The 21,748-nt window shown below is 40.2% G+C and overlaps 3 protein-coding genes across 7 annotated transcripts; all 3 read right to left on the bottom strand.

The window, feature by feature from the left end:
• Nucleotides 1-183: 183 nt before the first annotated feature.
• Nucleotides 184-11,767, bottom strand: LOC127754515 (uncharacterized). 5 transcript variants are annotated; one of them, XM_052280073.1, is made up of 20 exons: nucleotides 11,496-11,767; nucleotides 9,770-9,868; nucleotides 9,301-9,405; nucleotides 8,967-9,023; nucleotides 8,776-8,846; nucleotides 8,171-8,270; nucleotides 7,164-7,234; nucleotides 6,931-7,031; nucleotides 6,746-6,849; nucleotides 6,579-6,632; nucleotides 6,388-6,443; nucleotides 6,254-6,292; nucleotides 5,994-6,138; nucleotides 4,939-5,120; nucleotides 4,782-4,849; nucleotides 3,355-3,427; nucleotides 3,204-3,265; nucleotides 2,196-3,120; nucleotides 1,144-1,434; nucleotides 184-676 (listed from the first exon to the last, which is right to left on the bottom strand). In XM_052280073.1, exons 2-20 carry the CDS (start codon nucleotides 9,845-9,847, stop codon nucleotides 406-408), a joined length of 2,853 nt encoding a protein of 950 aa, XP_052136033.1. In that variant the 5' UTR covers nucleotides 9,848-9,868; nucleotides 11,496-11,767; the 3' UTR covers nucleotides 184-405. The 5 variants fall into 5 exon arrangements, with proteins under 5 accessions (XP_052136033.1, XP_052136034.1, XP_052136037.1 ...); XM_052280074.1 differs by lacking the exon at nucleotides 11,496-11,767 and having other exon boundaries at nucleotides 8,776-8,856; XM_052280077.1 differs by lacking the exons at nucleotides 9,301-9,405; nucleotides 9,770-9,868; nucleotides 11,496-11,767 and having other exon boundaries at nucleotides 6,931-7,014; nucleotides 8,171-8,265; nucleotides 8,967-8,991.
• Nucleotides 11,768-15,799: 4,032 nt separating this feature from the next.
• LOC127755649 (uncharacterized) lies at nucleotides 15,800-17,188 on the bottom strand. The gene has a single exon (XM_052281344.1). The coding sequence runs from the start codon at nucleotides 17,186-17,188 to the stop codon at nucleotides 15,800-15,802; it is 1,389 nt and encodes a 462-aa protein (XP_052137304.1).
• Nucleotides 17,189-18,200: 1,012 nt separating this feature from the next.
• On the bottom strand, nucleotides 18,201-19,971 carry LOC127755648 (glutathione S-transferase T3-like). Its single transcript, XM_052281343.1, has 2 exons — nucleotides 19,861-19,971; nucleotides 18,201-19,001 (listed from the first exon to the last, which is right to left on the bottom strand). The coding sequence occupies exons 1-2, from the start codon at nucleotides 19,969-19,971 to the stop codon at nucleotides 18,201-18,203; spliced, it is 912 nt and encodes a 303-aa protein (XP_052137303.1).
• Between the last annotated feature and the right edge of the window lie 1,777 nt (nucleotides 19,972-21,748).

Genomic DNA, 21,748 nt, shown 5'->3' with positions numbered 1-21,748 from the left:
TTTACTAGTGACATCGAATTCAATCATCCTATTCAAATCTATTTGTTAGTAGCGGATACAAACCAGACCATTTTCATTAGATTTAAGATTTTGTCAATAATGTTAAAGCTACTAACCAAATGAACAACGCCAGCTATTGGAGCAAAACAAAAAAAAAATCAGATGAAGAGGAAACATACGAATATTTCGCATCATCACAATATATTTTGGCCCTTTGATGAACAGAACTAGAACATGACAAGGCAACATGCACCATCATGATCAACATATATCCACGATTAATAAAGTTTTATTATCATAAACTATATACTGAAGTGTGCTGATCAACAGCAACAAATGTTCTCAACCAACAATGAAAATACGGCCAATGGACACCCAACAATAAGGAGCATATTTGCCCTTCCATCAGGACCTATACCTGTTACGAACAATCTCATAAATCACTCGAAGGAAACTCTTCGGCGATTCGTCTTCAGGTAAATGCAGCAACTTCGCAATCCGAGCATACGAGAACTGGTTCTTTGGGAAAGAGTCCTGTGGGATATCTGCAGTCTGCTTGTGGAGTTTTGGGTTTGATAGTGCCCACTGTATGGCCCATATTGCAAGAGGGCGCATGTAGCACAACGATCGGTATTCATCGTCATTGTTCCAAGCTTCAGGGGTTTGAAATGAGTACCTGAACATTCAATTTGTTGGTGTTTAAACAAGTTCATGGAAGTTGGCATTAGGATGAAATTGCACAATCATAAAGAAAAAAAACAGTAGTAGGATCATCAGTGAATAACCGCCTCCAATAACATGTTTGCTGAACTAGCTGGTAATTAGAAAATACATGCTTAAATTCATTAAGCAACTACAGTTTCAGTTATTATTTGAATCATGTAGCATCCTATCATAACTGATATCTGTCCAACATAACCTTAGAAAGCATGGCGCAACGACATAGCAAGAGTGTAAAATCTTCAAGTATCCATCCCTTTAGTTTATACGTGATTAAAAGTTGGGATGACGTCGTGATTTAGTATCAAACTTCCAATTCAAAAAGTATAAACATTTTTAGGGAAAATGTTATTAATGGCTCTAGCTCACATAGTAGTAAAACATATAGGTGTGAAAGTTCAGTTCATATATAAATATACTCACCCAAGTCCTTCTGGAGACCAGGCAGCATGATAAATCCCCTCAGCTGTTTTGAACCCCTTCTCAACCATGCCTTCTTGAATCATGGTTGCAGCAAGTGCATATGTCACACCTGGCCATATCTCCCGAGATTGCATTGCGGACATGTCCACTGTGCCATCTGGCCACATCCCATTCATTGCTCCCCTTTTACCATCCTTGAATTTCATCACATTGAAAGAATATATCTTTTCTAGTGCACTTTCCGCCTTATCCTTGTCAACAATTGGGAAGAGACCGCAAGCTTTGGCATACCTGGAAAAAGAAGTTAATTAAATGAGATTAGTATTGAAAGTGACGTGAGCAGAAGAAAATGCCACAGCAGAAACGTGAGGGCAACAACACTTGAACTTGAGCGATGGAAAAAACATAAACATGGAAGATACAGTGATCATGTCTTGTCTTGCAACTACATTACAAGTATTCTGTCACTATATGATTTTATCCTACTCAGAGCATGTCTGTTTGTTACTCCATATGTAAATAATAACCGGGGAAAAGCTTCTGTATTTGACATGACAAGAGATTTTTTTTTAGCAGCCAAAATTATAGAAGTCATTAAGCAATGATAAAAGGATCCATTTTTTATTTTGTACAACCAAATTTATACTGATACATAAAGCACAATGAATGAGCAACAAAGATGTATCCAGTATAACTTATTATTGAAAACCAACTGAGCTTTTTTTCCCCTTTTATATGATTAGATATTGACAATGTGTAAGAGTTCCAACCCACATTGTCAATAACTCATGCTATACCTAGAATCTGATAAAATATTAGTATATGGTAAATAATTGAACAGCAAAAGCTAGTTTAAGTACACAATCTATACAGGGACAAACTTAAATATATTTACTAGGAGTGGCTGTTGTACGTAAACATTAATTAGAAAGGGTTTAAAATTCTTTCCTCCCTTGCCATAAGCAAACACCTGTTAATTTGATTAGACATGACTTCAAAACTAGAAAATAATGTTAAAAAGAGGACAGAGTTAACAGATTTGTGATGTATACCATTGTCCAGCCAATTGATCTGCATGGATGGATGCACTCATTATGTTGTCGCCATCATCATAATTGAAGTAAGAACCATTCCACAACTTGCCATAAACAGACTTAGCCTTCTCATACTTGTCCCAGAAAAGTTTTTCAGACGCTTTGTCACCAACTTCGTGTGCCAAGGCTGACGCAGCTTGAAGAGCGGCCACCCAAAGTCCACCACAGTACGCACTTATACCAGCCATTGACCACACATCATAAGTCTGATCTGGAAAGTCCTCATTTTCAATCATCCCATCTTTATCCCTGTCAAATTGCTCCATATATGCCATTGCCATATAAACAGATGGCCAAACAGCACGAGCAAAGGATTTGTCACCTGTGGCAACCACATCTCTATAAACTTGCAGAACAAACTTTGGGTTCAAGTCCTTCCATCGATCTGTGTTATAGAGCGTATATGCATTAACTTTGAACCAGGGGTCATATAGCCCAAGATCATGAGGAACAGCACCAAGAACTTTTCTCGCAACCCATTTTCCATCATGTAACATCCTGAGCTTTTCAGGATCATGCATCAAAACAGCAGCAGCGAAATCTCTCTGAATGCTGAGCTGGAGTTTTGGAAACAGCATGATCAGAGAGAATGATGCATAGAAATGAACATCATATGTGTTCCACATATAATACTCAATGCCCTCAAGGTAGAGGAATTGGCCAATATTCTCTTCACCCTGAAGTAAAGTTGTTCCTATGGCAGAATTTGATTCCATAGATGCATGAATTCTCTCGAGTACTGATGCCATTTGATTAAGGATGTCGCTGGCAGTATTATTCCGTGGGATTATCCCATTGGCATCATCAGCGTCCCCATTTTGCATGTCCAGAGAAAACTTCTTTTCACCAATACCTGTCAAGCTTTGAATTGGTGGCAATCCATCTGTTGCAGTGTACATACATTAATATTCAAGAAAGCCACGTAGCCTCAATGAGAAAAAGGTTAAAAGAGTAGTGGATGAGTACCAGTCCATATAGTTCCTCCAGCATTAAGATAGTATAACTCATTGAAAAGTGTGACCGGGTACCTGTGGTATAAAGGTTCATATACTATACATCAGTATTCAGTAATCTCGGATATCAGGTGGTTTGTATATAGGAAGAGGCTAGAACATACCAGTCAGGAAACCTCTCATCTTGCAAAATAGGATTCTGCCACTCCTCAATTTGCCTTTCCCAAGAATTATGTTCTAATTTTGTAAGATAGATGAATTCAGTAACAAAAATCAACAAGAAATATGATTTAATAGAACAGTCAAAGCAGGATGGTGTCCCTTCCTCTACAATAACATCTGGCAAGATGACACTGCCAATACATTAAATACTCAAGAGACAAATTTTAAACAGCTTTGTATTATAGTACTGTTAGCTCAGTGCATATGGTGTTTTTTTTTTTAAAAAAAAATGGTTTGGTATCAGTAATGCCAATTTATTCCGGTTTGGCATTGGTAAATACCATACTGACAAACTTAATGAAAATTGCTTATGACAACACAAGCTAAGAGTTGATATGCTACATCAACATATTAACAAAAGTGTCAAAAAACACCAGCACTAAGGCAACAATCCAACAAAATAGCATTATAGCAAGCAATGCTCATTGCTCAGGTACCAAATGGCTTAGCACTAGTACCATCTAGCAGCCAGCAGCGAAGTGGCCTACAAGAAGAATGCAACCACGCATCTCATGCAGACCTGCAGCATATAGCAGCATGCCTGAGTAGGATGATCTCATCAAGATGGGTGAGCTGCCTGGTGCATTTGGAGATGGTATAGTTCAGTAATGTTGTTGGTTTACTGAATCAAATTGTCTGCCTAAAAAAGGATTTTCAGAAACCACACCGGTAACTGTCAAACTTAATGCACAACCCTATTTTTTTCTGTTGTATAACATACGTGATGAAATATGATATGAATACAACTGGAAAAAATGAGCTGCCGAACTTCAATATGATTTATTAACCAAATAATAGATACTAAACAACTTTTTTCACAGCAGCTTAAAGATATACTTAGCATAGTGCAACAACCACAAAGTGAGTCTAAAACATGTGCTAGACTGCCTGGTCAAGGCAAGGTCAGTAGGTGTCACATGTCGATGCTTGTAACTAACCTAGTATAAGCGAGATAAAGAATCAGCTCAGCTAACAGCTTCCTTGGGGCTTTGTGATCCAGCTAGTCTGGTGCATTCACAATAAAGCTTGAGGGTATGGAAACCATGATTTCATTATTAACAACAATGCCCAGTGAAAATTACTGACAAATAGTATTCTATTCTTAAATGTTGAATTCACATATTTGGATGTAAGAAAAACTAGAAACCAGCAGATATCAGTATTAGCAATTCACACCTTTTTACACAAAAAAGAGAGATTCACTTCTCAACCAGCAGCCAGTATTAATAGTTTGAACATAATCTTTTAACATTTGGATCCTGAACCATCCAGTTATGAGCAATGTTTTAGAATCATGCTGAGCGTTTATATGAAATACAGTTATTTTACTGAATATATTCAATAGTGTTAGCAATGAACTGAATTGCACCTAGAATGGCATCATGAGCAAGGCTTGCTGCTGCATCATTATCCGTGCCATGAAATTTCGTATAACGCCTGCAAAGCCAGGAGATAAATCAGTTTCAGATTGCTTTAGTCTTTTGTCCTTCTAACCATTAGTTTTTTTTTTCAGCAGCTACTCTCACCTATGGTAGGTTTTTCCACTGGAGAATTTCACTTCAGGACAAGCCCAGGCAAGTGCAAATGATACATTCTGGGTTGTCTGGGGAGGCAGCTTAACAGAAGCTGCAATAGCTGCCCCTATTGATAATCCAGGTTTTGAGCACATCGATGTTTTGGTGAGATCAAGGTTATCAAAAGATCCATTCTGCCAAAATGGAAAGGAAGTTGTTTCAGTTTCTTATTGACAGTACTGTAATATGGTGTAATTCAAATAGGGTTAATTTACAGAATATTCGAATCTTGACATATTTAATCAAAGCAATTAAGAGTCTGCGAATAAGCAAGAAGACAAAAGTGCAACAGAATTTATTTTGTACCACCTCTATTCTTCTATACTTGATGTGTTGGATTTTTCAATCTCAAATGCAATCTTGACCCTCACTTATAACATTAAGTACTCTTTACAAAAAAATATACTAACAATTGTGATATTATGAAAGTACTCTTTACAAAAAAAATTCAATATTTTCACATATCCATCTATATATTGTATATATGAGTGATCAAACTTCAGCAAATGTTAGGAAACTAAGTAAAAATTAACAGATGAAGTATTCAAAAAATGAAATTCCACTGAATTAGAACTTTTGTATGCCATTAAGTAACTTGTGAAAGTTATACAACTACTCCAAAAAGGATTCCATCTAACAATTCATTGTTTCATAGTTCCAAAAACTGCCTGCTATTTGACAGAACAATATTAAGGATCAATTTTTCTGAAAATATAAAAGATAAAATTCCATGCAAACTATTCCATACAAACATTGAAAGGAACGTTGAATATCTCCTTGAAATGCCAATGTTTCCACCTTCCAGTTTTACCAATTGCTTTTATTTTTTATTTACTAGATATTCAACAAAACGAGCAACACACAATTAAAAATGTTGTGAAAATAACTTGAAATCTTCAGACTGTCTAGTGCATGTCACTAAGATTGCTTTTCCTATATGCATGGCACAATTTGCAAGTTTGCATCCAATATCTGATGTGCAGTAACCCGTGCAAGTTTCAACAAACCTCTTTCACATAATTCCACATGTCTTTTGCTGAAAATGCATCAGAACTTCCAGATATTATAAAGTAAGGGCATTCCGAGATATGAACATCTTCTTTCTCTTGTGCAGCTATGGCAAAAGTAACTGGTGGTTGTCCATTAGCTGTTCTGCTCTCGTACATGTCATTTAGACAAATAGAAATTTGTTTAGGGCTAAGTCTAAGTTTACATCACTGAAACTCTAAGTCAAAAGGAGATAGCATGTATTTCACACAAATTTTACCTGTGATGTAACAGAATGCCATGCACACCATCCTTTTCTCTGTCGTTCATAAGGATATTAAAAGTATAAAACAGATGTTCATTGATTACAAACTGGAAAATAAGTTGAAAAAAAATATATTGATTATTTCTTACATCATAGGGGAATTGGAGTGATATCCAGTTAGTTCAGATTTCCCACCAACAGAGTTCTGGACATATTTAAACACATGTTGAGTTTGAAGGGGTTCAGAAACAGAGTAGAGTTGAAAAGGATAAATATGCACTCATGATAAAAGCTATTGGAAATTTCTACAAAGAGTGCAATATCCAAGGATGGAACTTACAGCCCATGTGAAAAGCAAAGTTACATCAGCAGCCGTATTGCCTGAGTTAGTTACCTGAAATTTTTAAATATGGTTGCTTGAGTACAGTTGAGCAATATAAATTATATAATAAATTTAAAACCTACTAAAATAGTGTATTGAAGGTATCTCATGGAAAGTAGTATTACTGTGAAAGTGAATACAGAAACTGGATAGCTGCTCTGTTGATAATTATGTGGAATAATTGGAGAAATCTGACGACACACTATGTTGACATCTGGGTCAGGTTCTCCTAATAAGCAAAATCCAACATTAGAAAAAAGAATAGTAGTCGCTTGGAAGTAAACCCTATTGTTATTTGTTACAGCAATACCATTGTATATCGTCCAGGACCTAGGGTAAAGAGCGTGGTACGTAGAGTTTTGTCCACTCATATTCCAGTCCCAGGATCCAATTCCTGAAATGTTACTTCCTCTGCATTTAAAAAGCTCTAAGGAATTTTTCATGTACGAAAGAATTGAATTGTAAAATGTTATTGCATATGATATAAGGGAAACTGTGCAACTAATGTCGAAATCAAAAGCTGAAAAACATCAATAAACTTACTTTGGCAAATCTGGTTTCCCAGGATGCAGCACTGAGGAATAGTTTCTACCATCTTTGCGGGAAATGAACGCCTATAAATTACAAAGATAAAATGTACTAAAACACTACTATCATACAGAAAGAAACATATTGATATTTCATTCTCTGCTTGATCTTAACAAATAATGCATGGCTACAGCACACAATAAAGAGTTATAGAGAGCATTTTAACACACCACTCAATACATATTCATGTAACTATTGAAGTTCTCATTTCTGGTAAATCAAACTGATCCAGGCACATGAATTACAATTTTTTTTATCAGGTACACTTGAGCAGTAAGTATCAGATGGATCAGTAGTAGCATATTCATCTTCCAAAGAGTCAAATGTCCAATCATGAATGGTTGCAAAAAACTTGCAACATGTAACATGTGGTCTATGTAGTATTGTAGTGTTCTTGTGGGTTCTTTATAATGGAGAAATATACAGTGGACGTATGCTGTATGATGAATTGGTGTTTGGTTCTGTCCATTGTGTGCTCTGTGTGAAAAATATTCAGGGGAATGGTTCCATCTCATCATTGATGTAAATTTAGCCAGGAATGAAGAAATTTGATCAAGATTTACTTGGGTATAATCCCTGGATACTGTCAATACGTTGACTGTTGCTAAATATCGATCCTGTTAATGAACAAATTAGTCTATGAAGCTGACATATGTTTCTCAAGAAAAAAGACTCAAACCCTAAAAAAGCATAGATGGATGAGGCTTCTCTAAACTGGCTCAAAATTACAGAAAGCAAGAGCTGCTCTGTTAATCAAATTCTGTCCAGCTGGTCTGGCTAGTTTGTATATGTTGGTTCTGCTTCTTATTTTGTTTCTCTTCTTCACTTTTGTTGAACATAATTTTCTTTTTTAAATTACATATTATCCAGTAGGGTCCTCATCTAAAAACATGTCATGGAATTATTGTTTTAAAAAGAAAAAGTAATTACCAAAAGGAACTGGCCTGTAATAGAAGACTTACAGAAAATTGATTTGCCAGTACAGGTCTCTCTTCACAAGTTCCCGGGAACAATTGCCAGCGTTGAAACTCGCCTTTGTAGCTCCTTCCAATACTTCCTGAACTACAGTTTTCTAATAATTAGAAGATACAGAATCCAGTGAATTGAAGCTTTATCGAACAGGACATTGTTAAATTGAGCCATGACAACCATTTAGTGAATATATCAGTTAGAAACAAAGAGAAATTTTCACCCATAATTAACAATTAGATGCTGTCATGCTGGGAAGTGTAAGTGCGAGCTTCATTTATTTGCATAACATCAACAATCAAGATGACAACTGAACTTGATCTGTATGTACTTTTGATTACTTTCTAAACAAATAAATACATCTGAGATTGAATACAACAAACTAAATTCATTGCATGATGGCAAGTAGAATTATCTTATAGTAACATCTATGATAAACAAGAGCAGAATAGAGTGGATTCTTATAATTAAGCAAGCACTTCTGTAGTGTCAAGAAGCGAGAACTATTAAAAATTATTCACTGGACACAACGAACTTGTTCGCTTTTAACACTTTTGTAGATTAGAAACACATGTTACACAGGAAGAAGAAGGTATACCCAATGCCGCCAAGTGGAACACCCTGACCAGATTTTGCAATGCGCTTCTTCATGGGATCAATCACAGCAGCCTGTATAAAACTAACAAAGAAAGCATTTACATAATATCCAGATAAATTATTAGAAAGGAACATGTGGAATTGTTAACATCCCAAATGATGATTAGCTACACAGTAAAATGTAAAACATACACGTCCTTTTGATGTTTCTTCAAGGATGTGTCGGCCAAGACGAAGACCAAGGCCAGCCTGCAATGACGAAATGAATTTTAATGCAAGGGAAAATTGTAATATGTACCTCAATGTCATTGTGCCTAGAAAATTTACAAGTATCCAACCTTCAGTAAGCCATTGAATGAATCAGTTAGAACTAAAATAACAACAGAGGAATGCATAACCAAAGAATTCGGTAGATTAAAACTAACATCATTGGTAATTTCTGAACTGCCAAACTGTATAATATAGTTCTCCCACAATGAATTTCAGCAGGAAAAAGGCTAAAATGTATATAAAGTAGAAGAATTACCAACTGGAATGTCTCTCTCCATGTAAGTCTGAAGGATGGCAAATCATAGCCAATATTGCTAAGCTTGTGTTCCCATGTCAACTCTGGGAGGTATCCAGGATCAACCTTTCCATAACAAGTCAGAATGTCCAACAAGAATTAGTAATTAAAAAAAAAAGACAAATTGTACTCACAGGACGCAATTAGTTTTCCTCTTCTGTTCCAAAAAAAGATAATCCAACCCACCAAATTAGTAATTAAGAATGCTAACTATGGTAGCTCCAACTTATAAATGAATGTGAAATGGTTAATTATCAGTTTGAAATTTTTTGGACTTCATGCTACAAATATTTGCTTGTTAATAAAAAAAAATAGCGGTAAACAGTGATTCAATACAACATTACAATTTCCGGAATAATTTATAAAATCAAGGTGGTAGGAGTTAAATCATGAAGAAGTTTCCATAAGCATCTTGGAAGAAAGAACTCACTGGATGATCATTCGACTGAGCACGTGGCCTATTTCGAGACACCCCCTTTGGTTGCTCCAGAACACCATTCTCTACCATTTTAAATCCTTTGGGCTAGCCCTGTGAACAGATTGAAATGTCCAAAGCTTTATGCTTCCTCAATTTATCTCAAAATATACATTAATAAACTGTGTAAAAAACATAGAAGCGTCAAAAAAATGGTCCAAACAACATAAAGATATTAACACCTTCTATTTCCAATTTTCCATTTACCATTCAAAACTCATATACCAGGCATAGATAGAGATATAGAAAGACACATCTAATATGGAAGTATGTTGGAACTACATGTCCAAACATAATCAAACTTATGGCATTTTCAGTGCAGTGCAGATACAATGAAAGTATATACCTCTATTCTTATGAGAGGCAGTTTCAAAACGAACTCAGCAATTCTTATGAGACCAGGTTCAGAGCTCATTAATAATGGTCAGATAATAAGTAGGACTCTCAAACATCATGTGAGAACAAGAATATTCAGCTTACAATGTAGAGTTTTGCATGGTTGACTTTGATTCTCACAAATCACTATCACGTATTATGAAATGTCAAATTGAACAGAAAATGTTTCTCTTACTAAATTCTAGATGACATGACTGCAAACAGAGTTAGAGCAGCAGTGATAAGAAATATTGTATATTGGATAAGAAGATAGTGATGAGACTATCATGGTTAATTATGAATAGCAACATGCAAATTTGTTAGTGGCGAGAGAACTAAAGATAGGGTGCTATATCAATAATTCTATTAGAAAATCTTGTCCAAGATGACAAGTCAAGGTTTCATCCCTTGCAACAAGCGATCGATCTAACAAGTTTATAGGTAAAATCTGAATGGCTTGATTAACAAATAAGTTATCAAACAACAAAATACAAGCCAGAAAACTCAAGCAACTGAAGTATCAAATTTGACACGGCGTTGTGCAGTTCATTGATGAGCCAAACGGCCAATGCCGGAGAAATCCTATTATACAACAGTAACTAACCCCGAGAAATTTCAGAAATCAAACTTGGCCTGAAGAAACCAATCCAGGGGTCAACCGAGTCAATCTTGCGCACTGAAGAGGAAATCATAATCAACAACACATGAACACAGATGGATCGAACAAGTAGCACGCAGCAACCGAGCCCTCAATTAACTGGATGGGAGATAATCCAAGAAAGAGCTGAATTCGATTGCTCACAGCCATCAACCACAGCAAAGAAGACGAACTCAACTCACAAGAAAGAACGATCCAGGACAGCAATCTGGGCCGGGTTCCCTTAGCAAGAGAAGAATCAACCGATCAAGTTCACAACTCCTCAGATGGATCTCCACACTATCTGATCAACTATTTCGAGAAGACCATTTCCTCCACGATTTCAGGAAGCCTCCGATTGGATCATCATATACCAGAATGAGCACAACATCACAAAATAATTTATTTATTTAAAAAAAACTGGACTTTCGTATCAGCAGCATACACGAAATTCACGCAGACGAGTCCATCTCGTTTTCAACCCAAAAAGATAAAAAAAAAAAAGAGAAAGGATTTTTGTCTGGCGTAATTCAACACAATCCGCCCCCTGCGCTACAGTGCCAATGGAGCAGACGCCCTCGCCATCGCCGCCATCGTGGAGTCTAACTCTATCTCGGATACAAGCGAGATCGAAGAGCGTGGGAAACTCGAAACCAAACCACGGCATACCGGAGAGAGTGAGCCGGAGTGGAGAGGCGGGACTCCGAGAAGGCCGGCGCAGGCGCAACCCGCCGCCGCGGGCGGATGTGTGGTGGGGGAGGCGGCGGTCGATCTCCCGACTCCGCGAAGCTCGCGAGCGTGGGGGGGAGATGGAGGGAATGGGAGTGGAGGAGATTGTAGTGGTGGTGGGAGGAGGAGGACGAAGACGAAGACGAAGAAGACGCGGAAAGTTCAGAAGTTCAGAAAAGTTCAGAGATTCCGCTTTCGCTGTGTCTCATTCCATGTCGCTCTGGGGGGTCTGACCTGTGTGTGTGAGCTATGGCCGGTCGTCGGAAATGACCATTTTGCCCATGTATTATTGAGTTTTACTTTTTTGGATGCTTATTATTGGAGTCATCGATTCCTCCCCTACAGGGGACAAACAGGCTGTTTTTGGCTTAGATTAATTGAGAATAAGAACATGGATGTACATAAGGATATGCTCAAAATCAATCATTTATATTATTCTAGTTTGTACTCCCTCCATCCCACAATATAAGGGATTTTCAGTTTTTGCTTGTAATGTTTAACCACTCGTCTTATTCAAATTTTTTTTACAAATATAAAAAACGAAAAGTTGTGCTTAAAGTACTGTAGATAATAAAGTAAGTCACAAATAAAATAATTAATAATTTCAAATTTTTTTTAATAAGACGAGTGATCAAACGTTGTAAACAAAAACTCAAAATCCCTTATATTATGGGACAGAAGGAGTAGGAGGTATCGCCTCTATTTTTGCTATAAGAGTTTGGGCCTGTTCATTTTGATGTCATTTTCAACTGTACCTTTTTTTGTAAGTTGTCAAAAGAATGTCTACGTTAAGTTTGTTGTCAAATTTGGTTAATAAAAAAACTCCTACCAAAATTTTGGCAAAATTTTGGTATTGCCAAAACTTGATAAGATTTATTTTGGCTACAAACTAAACAGACCCTTTGTTTTTTTTTATCGACAAGAGATAATGTTGTACATGATAATGGGCAAAACGTATAAACCATACAAATTTCCACTCTAGTTTTAAGATCCCCATTTTCTTACAAACCCACCCGTCGAACTTCCTCCAAAAGCTGAGTTCGTTTGTAAGAGCAAGTTGAGCTACCTACAAGATATAAATTAAACCCATGTTAGATTTAATATGTATAATAGGTTAGCTATCAGGTTGTCTCTCTCGTTTACTCGTTTTTCTGCATGCACGCATGCTTTTCAATCGGTTAAATGATGTATTTTTCCAAATAATATTAATTCAAAATTTAAGTTTTTAGCTAATGTTTAATTAATTATATGCTAATCCAATGCTCCCTTTTAGGTAATGTGTGGGAGAGGTTCCCAACCCCATAATCAAACACAGCCTAACAATCTAACACGTCCATATATGTCCTCTTCTAACTTGTGATGATGGCATGAGTATTTATGATATCTCGATAAAAATTTAGGACTTTTCCGCTCATTTTCCCTTGATCATGAACATAGTCATAATTATTACCGGCAAAATTGTATAACCACCCTAATTACCGCTCTTGTTTCGAGATTTTACAATCATAACACATTTTATTATAAAAACTCATCCACCCAATATATGTGAGTAGTTGATTCGGCCGTGGATCATATCAATCAGTTTGGGCTCGTCTAGCGTGGCTACAAGGTCAACAGGAGAGGACTGAACGAAGGCGACTGGTGGCTCGATGATCAGCAAAGAATAAGAAATGGGCTGAAACAGCTATTCATGTGCACGTATGTACGAATTCCACGTGGATGGTGCACCATACGTGTGCTTCAACATGAGTACAGCAGTGTCAATGACATCACAGGAACACTTTACTTCATGGACACCTTAGGGCATTAGCAATGCGTCACAAATTTTGCTGGGCCTCAGATGCCATGTAGACTTAGGAACAGTTGAGGTCACATAGTCCACAATGCAATGTAGCCTAAAAATCAAAGTATACAAAATGGCAAGACACAGCTGCAGGCTTTTCGGCCCACAGTGCGTGACCCAGACGAATGAGTGGCCTCGTAGCCCAGTTTTTTGCAGTGACGTGAATTTACCTTCATACCCCCGCCTGATGCGTTCGTCTCCTCCAAATCGCCTAACCGAGTTGCTCATGTAACCCTTGCACTCCCGCTTCGCCGCCAACTGAGTCGCCTCCATCCCTCTTCCCTTGATTCCTCCTCTTCCCGGCGTCCTGCTCGCTATCTCCCGTGCGACGGCGCGTGTGAGGGTGCTGATGAAGCTCCGATGAAGCATCGCCGTGTTCCCCAATGGAGGCGCAGGAGGTTGTCCGGGTGCCGGCTCCACCGCCGGCTGCTCCAGAGACTCCGCCGGCAGCAGGACCACGGGCGGCGGCATCGCCTCCGCTGGCAGCAGACCTACTAGCGGAGCCAGCGCCGGCCATGGCTCCCGCGCCTCCGCTGGCAGCAGCAGCACTGGCGGATCCACTGCCGGCCGCTCCAGCGCCACCATGTGCAGCAGCAGCTATGGCGGCTCCACCGTCGGTTGCTCCAGCGCCTCTACCGGCGTGCAGCAACACTGGCGACGACAGCCCATCCGCCGGCAGCTGCAGCAAGAGCGACTGAGGTTAGTGGTTGGTGAATATTAGTACTAGTTTTGGATGCAATTTGTAACCCTCCACATCTACAATTTAGGTGTTGATTTTTGAGATGGTTGGCAGTATTGTGAATAATTGATGTGCCATGGAATGAATGTAGTGCTATGAGAAATGTCTTTATCAAAGTAGTGAAAAAAATTACTAAGCCAATGTCGGGGAATTTAGGAAATTGGTGTATATTTCTGCAGTAGGTACTTATGCCATTAAACTATCAGACATGTACAAACTATCTGTTGTATGTTGATATTATGGTGTGATGTTCATGATTAATATCGAAAGTTTGCCTACTCCAAATTTTATTAGCGGAGTTAGAACGTACAATTATTCATTTTGGGATTACTGTTATGATTTCCATATGGTGGTTCCCTTTTGGATCCTGTGATCTGGTGGATTGATCAATTAAAGGATTAATTCCAAGCCTGCAATTGCATCTTCTAACTGTGAATATTCAAAACTTCAAAACTAGCTGTTTGTGCTAAAAAAAATGTGAATATTCTGAGAACTGACAGTCCATATTTGTGCTTGACATCCTTGTACTTTGCTTAGTGACAAAGCATAGGTAAACTCTAAATTCCAGTTATCTGAGCACTTTTTGGCACAAATGTGTTCTCAGAATGCTTGTATTTTTAATACTTGCAGCCCATATGCATGTATGTTTTTCAGTGCAAGCACATATGCTACATTTCTCATCAGTATTGTATATGACTGCAGGAGCAAACAACCTGAGATGTTTATGATTCACTAACTTCAGTGCCATGTTTTTTTTTGGTTCGCAGCAGTTGGAGTACCATGTGCCACTGCAACCTGATGACGAGTTGGATGATGGTGGTTAAATAATACACATAAATAGCTAGGTAGGACTAATGGTAGGTTAGTGAAGGGTTGATGTGCTTTTGGATGGACCATAGCAAGTACTTTTGGATGCTTGGGCTACCTCCACGGTTAGTAGTAGTAGTAGTTAGTTTGGATGATGGGATGGTTAATGTATGTATGTTGGTGGCTGTTGGATGCATGACCAAATGTTAAACCTTTCAAACTTATGTCTGTGTAATCTGAATTTGGTCAATCCTATTAATCGTGTGTAATATGAAATTGGAGACAGTCTTTTAATCTGGAAAATATGAAATTGGAGACAGTCTTTTTATCTGGAATGCTTTGGTAATTGCATTTGCAATCTGAGCACATGTTTGTGGTCCCTTATTTTTATGTTAAGTGGGCTGTGCTAATGGAATCTGAAAAGATAATGAACTCAATCTTTTATTTACAAGGCAATGCCAACATTTTTATTTATGGATACAGTGGCAATGCCTATGAGAGCTAACATGTTAGCTTCATGGATACAGTTTGCTTGTAAAAAGAAAATAAACTCAACTACTACTGTAACATGGATACAGTTAACTCTAAGTCTACAATTGCATGGATACAGTACCTTTGTACTAAGCAAATAAAGTATAAGTCTACGATAGCATATGACATACTCAGTCTACGATAGCATATTAATTACTCTAAGTCTACGATAGCATGTTACTTCCTAGATACAGGGGTTTGTAAGCAAATGCTTGATACAAACGACTTTTGTAAAGGAATATGGGATACAATGGACTCCTTAACCTAAGATGTCATAGTAGTTGGTGAAAGGAATCCTTAGTGGCAGTACGTATCCAGCACGGTCTAGTGAGGACCATACCTTTCCCAAATGTGCTCAATCAAATCTTGTTTTAGATGATTGTGCATTCCTCTATTGTGGATAGCTAAATCACGCTCTATCAGTACAGCCATTGGTACAGGTGTTCCGATGGTATGCTCCGGGGGCTCAATCTCATAGTCATCCTCAAACTCATGTACATTCAATGGGCCTAGGTGTCCTTCGTCCTCCACAATCATATTATGCATTATGATGCATGCCGTCATTATGTTGGAGATTTCTGCTTGCTTCCACAAATTTGTTGGAGTTGCCACCACCTTGAAACGTGCTTTCAATATACCAAATGCACATTCAACATCCTTTCTCGCAGATTCTTGACGTTGTGCATATAGTTTGTCCTTCTCTAACTGTGGATGCTTGATCGATTTGACAAGAGTTGCCCATTCAGGATATATTCCATCGGCGAGATAGTAACCAAGGTTATATTCATGTCCATTGACTGTGAACTGCACCCTGGTTGATGTACCCATGAGTATATTAGTGAAAATATTGGATTGGTTCAGAACATTAATGTCATTGTTGGATCCTGCCGCACCAAAGAAACAATGCCATATCCACCGATCACGAGATGCCACCGCCTCAAGGATGATTGTTGCTGTACCGTAATCACCCCGTGTGTACATTCCTTTCCATCCATTCGGGCAATTTTTCCACTTCCAGTGCATACAGTCGATGCTCCCCAGCATTCCTGGAAACCCACGTTCCTCGTGCATTTGGAGAATACGCTGAACATCATCAACTGTGGGCTTCCTCAAGTATTCTGGTCCAAATATTTCGATTACCCCTCGACAGAACCTGTCGAGTGATTCATATGCAGTGGTACCACCAATTCGACAGTACTCATCCGTTTCATCCGCACATGCACTGTATGCTAACATCCGCATGACAGCTGTGCACTTCTGAAGGGGTGAGACACCATGGCGACCGAGTGCATCAACCCTATGGGTGAAGTAAGTATCCCATTCACTTAGCGCATTCATAATCCGAAGAAACAGTGGCTTGTTCATGCGATAACGTCTGCGAAATTGTTGCTGAGTAAAAACTGGGTTATCGGAGAAGTAATCATTCCAGATCATGGCATGATGGGCTTCACGATCTCGCATAATATATCTTCGGGTTGAACGGGGTGCACTCGATGTTGAAGGTAGAAACAATGACTGTAGGTTGGAAGCAACTTGAGATACCACATTATTGTAGTGTGCCTGCTGAGCCAAAAAATCGTCCATTGTGTATAGGTCGGCCGGATCAACATAACCAGACTCAACATCGTCCTCAGGAGGTTCATATGACATTGTGAAGCCAACCGGATCAACATAGCCAGACTCATCATCGTCCTCAGGAGATTCATATGACATTGTGAAGCCAACGATGTTTGTTTCATATATAAGGGCACTGTCAAAACAAAAATTCTTTTAACATGATAAAATTTCATATGGAAAGGATATGATGATTCACGGATAAAAATAGGAGCAGTGACATATTCGTTTATTTAATATAACATGCAAATGTTAAATATTCAAATATAAATAAATAAAACACATTCAATTTTATATAATTAACTTGTGGATTACAAATGAGTCGTACACGATGGTATCCCATATGAAATCAGAACACAGAAGTTCAGTACACAGCAATGAAGATAAAAAACAGATCAAATATGCACTGATACCTTCAACCCAAACATCAAGTCACGGGATATCCAGCCAATTCCACAACCACAACCACAACCAAGAACATCCACACAGCTGCAACCAACTAATAGTTGCCTTTTATATACCCAAGGTTTACGGTCCACTGGGAAGTGACAAATGTCCATAATCCAAAGCATCGAGCACAAGACAAATTTAGCACTACATATTACAAGGTCTGAATACTAGAAAAGTCTATTACATAACATAAGTTATGCATTAATAGAGAATTAATAGGAGCACATCAACACCAATCTATAGTTTCTACTTGTATGGAACAGTCATCCAAATCCACAATCTATATATTCCTTCCCGCTGTACTACACAGCCCTGCTGCACATGTATGCCACCAAAAAAAAAGACCACCGTGCCATCACATCCTCCTCCTGCTATGCAACCAACTATGCCACCAACAAAAGCAGTCCACCTTGCCATGACAATATACATATTGCCATGCAACCAAGTATCCCACCAAAAAAAGAAAACCCTCCTGTCCGACACATATCTCCATGTATGTAGTAGCTATCCCACCAAAAAACAGGGTGCCCATCTTGCCTTATGCAAGATCAAAAAACAGTTAAGGGTTGACGTGCTATGTCCTGCAAGAAATAATCAATATGTCAAAGAAATAACAATGCATGATCAAATAACAATGCAAGAACATTACCGGGCAGCATGCTTAGTCCACATGGGGGCTCTCCCCACCACCCCAAAGCTGAGCAGACAGTTGTGTTACTGCCTTCATATGAGCCTCCTTAGCCCATGGCTCCATCAGAGATGTATCCACCTGCAACAGCTGAGTGAACATCTCCATACCCTTGCTCCTTTGATCAATGAGCTTGGACCGCCTATTCTCTTGGGCAGCTAGGAGGTTCAGGTTGGCAGCCTCCACTCTCTGATCGGAAAGCTTCTGTTGGAACTCTTTCATAGCCTCTACATCCCCTTTCTGAGATACATTAGCGTCAACAAGGGACTTGAGATGTTGGCTGACCTCCATAGTTGCTTGGGCCACCTCTAGAGTCAGCCCCATTGCTTTCTTTGCCCTCTTAACTCCCATAGGCCTCTGCTGTGGCGTTGGGGCAGCATTCATGTTGAGATCAGGGGTGAACTTTCTTGCACCATTGCCATAGCTCTTGGCATGCACATTCCACTTGGGTGAGTCACACACAGCCCTCCACCAATGGACAAACTTGAAATGCTTCCCATTTGACCGGCTGATATAAAGCTGCAAGGCTTCCTCCATGAGTTGTTCGTCGCTTCGACCACTCACTTTGTTATCCCTCAACTGAATGTAGCACCCATTGAACAAAGCCACTTTTCTCGATGTCTTGTGCCAATGTGACTTCAGGCAGGCGGCATCCCTCTGCTTGTCAGGTCGTGTTGTCTGGTTATAAACCTCCGTGACCTTTGTCCAATAAGTTTCACCCTTCCTGTTCACCCCCTCTACAGGATCAGTAGAGTTCTCTAGCCACGCCGAGACCTGTGAAACATGCAAATAGTAAATCTGTTATTGACAGCCTGCATCCCACATCAACTGTACAACCTTAGTTTTTTTCCAAAAAAATAAATCCTGAGCGTCATATGGCCTAATGCAGAACTGATATAAATTTTGACAGCCAGCGTCAAACATTACTTCACTTAAGCATTATCCAACATTAAAATATGATCTTAGGACCATCTACGTCATACTAATATTTTTACTCCTACTAATGCTCGATTCTAATCAGTCAACACAAGATTTTTGGACCAGATTTCACCCCTAGCTGCAACTGTTAATCTGAAATTGGGACCAAAACATACCATACAAAGTGTGGGAACAACTCATAACAGCCCACTGCAAAAGTTTTTGACACAAAGATTTGCCAAAGCTAATCTACATCAGACTAAAAGTACTTATTATATTCTGCTCACTTACAAATGAACTACGTACTCATACATTACTTGCAGAATCCATAATCAACCTTTGACTACCATCACCCAAAAACAGCTTATAAAATTCACTACACAATGTTACCTTAAATTAATGGTTTTTGCAGTACAAACTTAAGAAAATTAGGACAGCTACCATACTCTTTTCGTACAGTCCAATATATAACAATTATGCACAATCCTAAATCTCCTCAGTCCTCACCTCCCAAAACAGCCATCACATATACACCATAATTTTCAGTGCATTATTTGTTTCATGTCACCTCTAAATCTAGAGTTCACTTCTCTACTATCAATTAGCACAACATTCAACTAACTATGACCGAATTGCATTTCTGGAAAAAAAAATTCACAAATTGACACTAGTATACTGTGATTGAACAAATGCAAAAAAGATGAAGAGAACATACCAGCCTTATGTCTTCTTCATGTGTGTAGTACCTCCTCTTTGGATCAGCAGCAACAGTTGGGGAGGCCGTGACACGGCGCCGCCGTGCAGACGGCCTCGTTGACGTTGCCATCCCACCAATTGTGCTTGGGGCTGGGGGAGATGTGGTGTTTTCGGCCGGCGCTGGTGTGGTGGTTGGGGCCAGTGCTGGTGTGGTGGTTGGGGCCGACGGAGGTGGACCTGGAGGTGCCGGCGGCTGCGAGCAGAAGGGGGGAAACACTGCCTGCTGGAAGGGGAACCCGGGATGTGTCGGGAACGGAGATGGCTGGCTGGAAGCTTGAGATAAACCCGCCGCCAGGTTCGGATCTTGCAAAAAACGAATGAAAGAAGCTGCCATGGCCGGATCCATCTCCACCTAGGGTTTGAACCACACTTATGAGTGGGGGAAAAAAATCAAAACATCAGAGTTTGGTTTTCTGGGGTTAGGGTTTGACATGAGGCCTACCTCCGTCCACAGCGACGGCGACGGGCGCGGTGCTCCTACTCCCGGCGTCGGTCCACGGGCGACGGCGACGGGCGCGGCGCTCCTTCTCCCGGCGTTGCAGCAAGGGCGACGACGACGGCGTGAAGAGGCAAAGCGCGGGAGAGGAAAATAAAGTTGCGGCACACGCGCGGGAGGGAAGGGCGAGCGCGGGAGGAGAATATACGCGCGCGCGCGAGGGCGATTTGGGGACATTGCCAGAGAAATCGCCGCGGGAGGAACGGCGCGGCGAAGCCACGCCTCAGCAATGCGCCGCGCCCTCGTTTCCCCACGCCGCGCCGTCTCGATAGCGCCGAAGAACGGGTGACCAATTTGGGTCACACGCGCTTGCGATTTGTGGGCCCATGCTACGACGTGGCGGCGATATTGGGCTGAATGCCTACGTGGATCGCCCGGGCCGAATGCCAGCGGGGTGCAATGTGAATGCCCTTAGGGCACCATCCACGTGAGCAAAAGTGATGACCTAGCTAGAGATATACCTCACACAGTGTAAATAGCTCCATCTTATTTTGTAAATTAGTATCTGTCAGTCAGTCACATTTTACATTTAAACCCTTAGATTATTTTTATTCGCATATAAGTCCAATATTTGCAGTATCCCCTAGAAATCATAAACATATATAAACATCAACCCCTTCTTTTCTCACCATATCTCCCCAATCTCTCCAGCTCCTCCTCTCCCTCCGGCGGTCTCTTCCCCGGTGTCGCCTCTCTCTCCCCACGCCTCCCCTCCCTGGCGGCGCCGCCTCTCCCCGGCCCGACCCTCTCTCCCCAGCGCCGGATCGAGCAGTGGCGGTGGCGGATTGACTGGCGCGTTAGCGGATCGAGGCGGCGGCTAGGATCCACGCGGCGACGGCCGGGACCGATGCACCATATCCCGTCATTCTCCGATGCGCCGCTGCGCTTCTTCTCCCCTACCAACTGGCCTCGAGCTCGCCGGATCCGCACGGCAGCAACGACCTCAACCTTCACTGTGATGGCAATGGCGCGAGAGCTTGAGTTGATGGCGAGCTGGAGCGACGGCATAGGACGACACAGCTAACCCACGCGCATCCCCGTGGCGCCAAAGTGGTGCCTCTGACAAGGGTGCGCATACCTCCTGCAGCATTCGCGCACCCCTGCAGAGACGCGGCTCCTTCCGACGTGGCGCGAATTTTCGCTTTGGGAGGTGTGAGACCACGCTCCAGGGTGGAGCGTTGAGCATGCCCTTACTAGCCAAATTTTCTTTTTCTTTTAAATTACAGGTGTATTTGATTGTAAGCTACAGTTTGCCATGTCTAAGGTTAGACAAATTTGATAGGTGTTTGGTTGTAGTCATAGTTATGGCAAGATTTCCTTCTAACAAATTGGATCCCATATGTCAATGATT

This window comes from Oryza glaberrima, chromosome 11 (assembly GCF_000147395.1).
Source record: "Oryza glaberrima chromosome 11, OglaRS2, whole genome shotgun sequence".
In the NCBI taxonomy this organism is placed as follows: domain Eukaryota; kingdom Viridiplantae; phylum Streptophyta; class Magnoliopsida; order Poales; family Poaceae; genus Oryza; species Oryza glaberrima.
The sequence above is the reverse complement of the archived record's forward strand: the minus strand, read 5'-3'. Positions and strand labels throughout refer to the sequence as shown.

What these genes read in the sequence shown, in the direction of transcription:
- LOC127754515 (XM_052280073.1), bottom strand. Translation starts at nt 9,847, where the DNA reads ATGGTAGAGAATGGTGTTCTGGAGCAACCAAAGGGGGTGTCTCGAAAT. An exon ending in TGTGGAATTATGTGAAAGAG is followed by an intron (nt 5,121 to 5,993) that starts GTTTGTTGAAAC and finishes CCATTTTGGCAG; the next exon opens with AATGGATCTTTTGATAACCT. An exon ending in TGGAGGAACTATATGGACTG is followed by an intron (nt 3,121 to 3,203) that starts GTACTCATCCAC and finishes ACACTGCAACAG; the next exon opens with ATGGATTGCCACCAATTCAA.
- LOC127755648 (XM_052281343.1), bottom strand. Translation starts at nt 19,971, where the DNA reads ATGGCAACGTCAACGAGGCCGTCTGCACGGCGGCGCCGTGTCACGGCC. An exon ending in ATGAAGAAGACATAAGGCTG is followed by an intron (nt 19,002 to 19,860) that starts GTATGTTCTCTT and finishes CATGTTTCACAG; the next exon opens with GTCTCGGCGTGGCTAGAGAA.
- LOC127755649 (XM_052281344.1), bottom strand. Translation starts at nt 17,188, where the DNA reads ATGTCATATGAATCTCCTGAGGACGATGATGAGTCTGGCTATGTTGAT.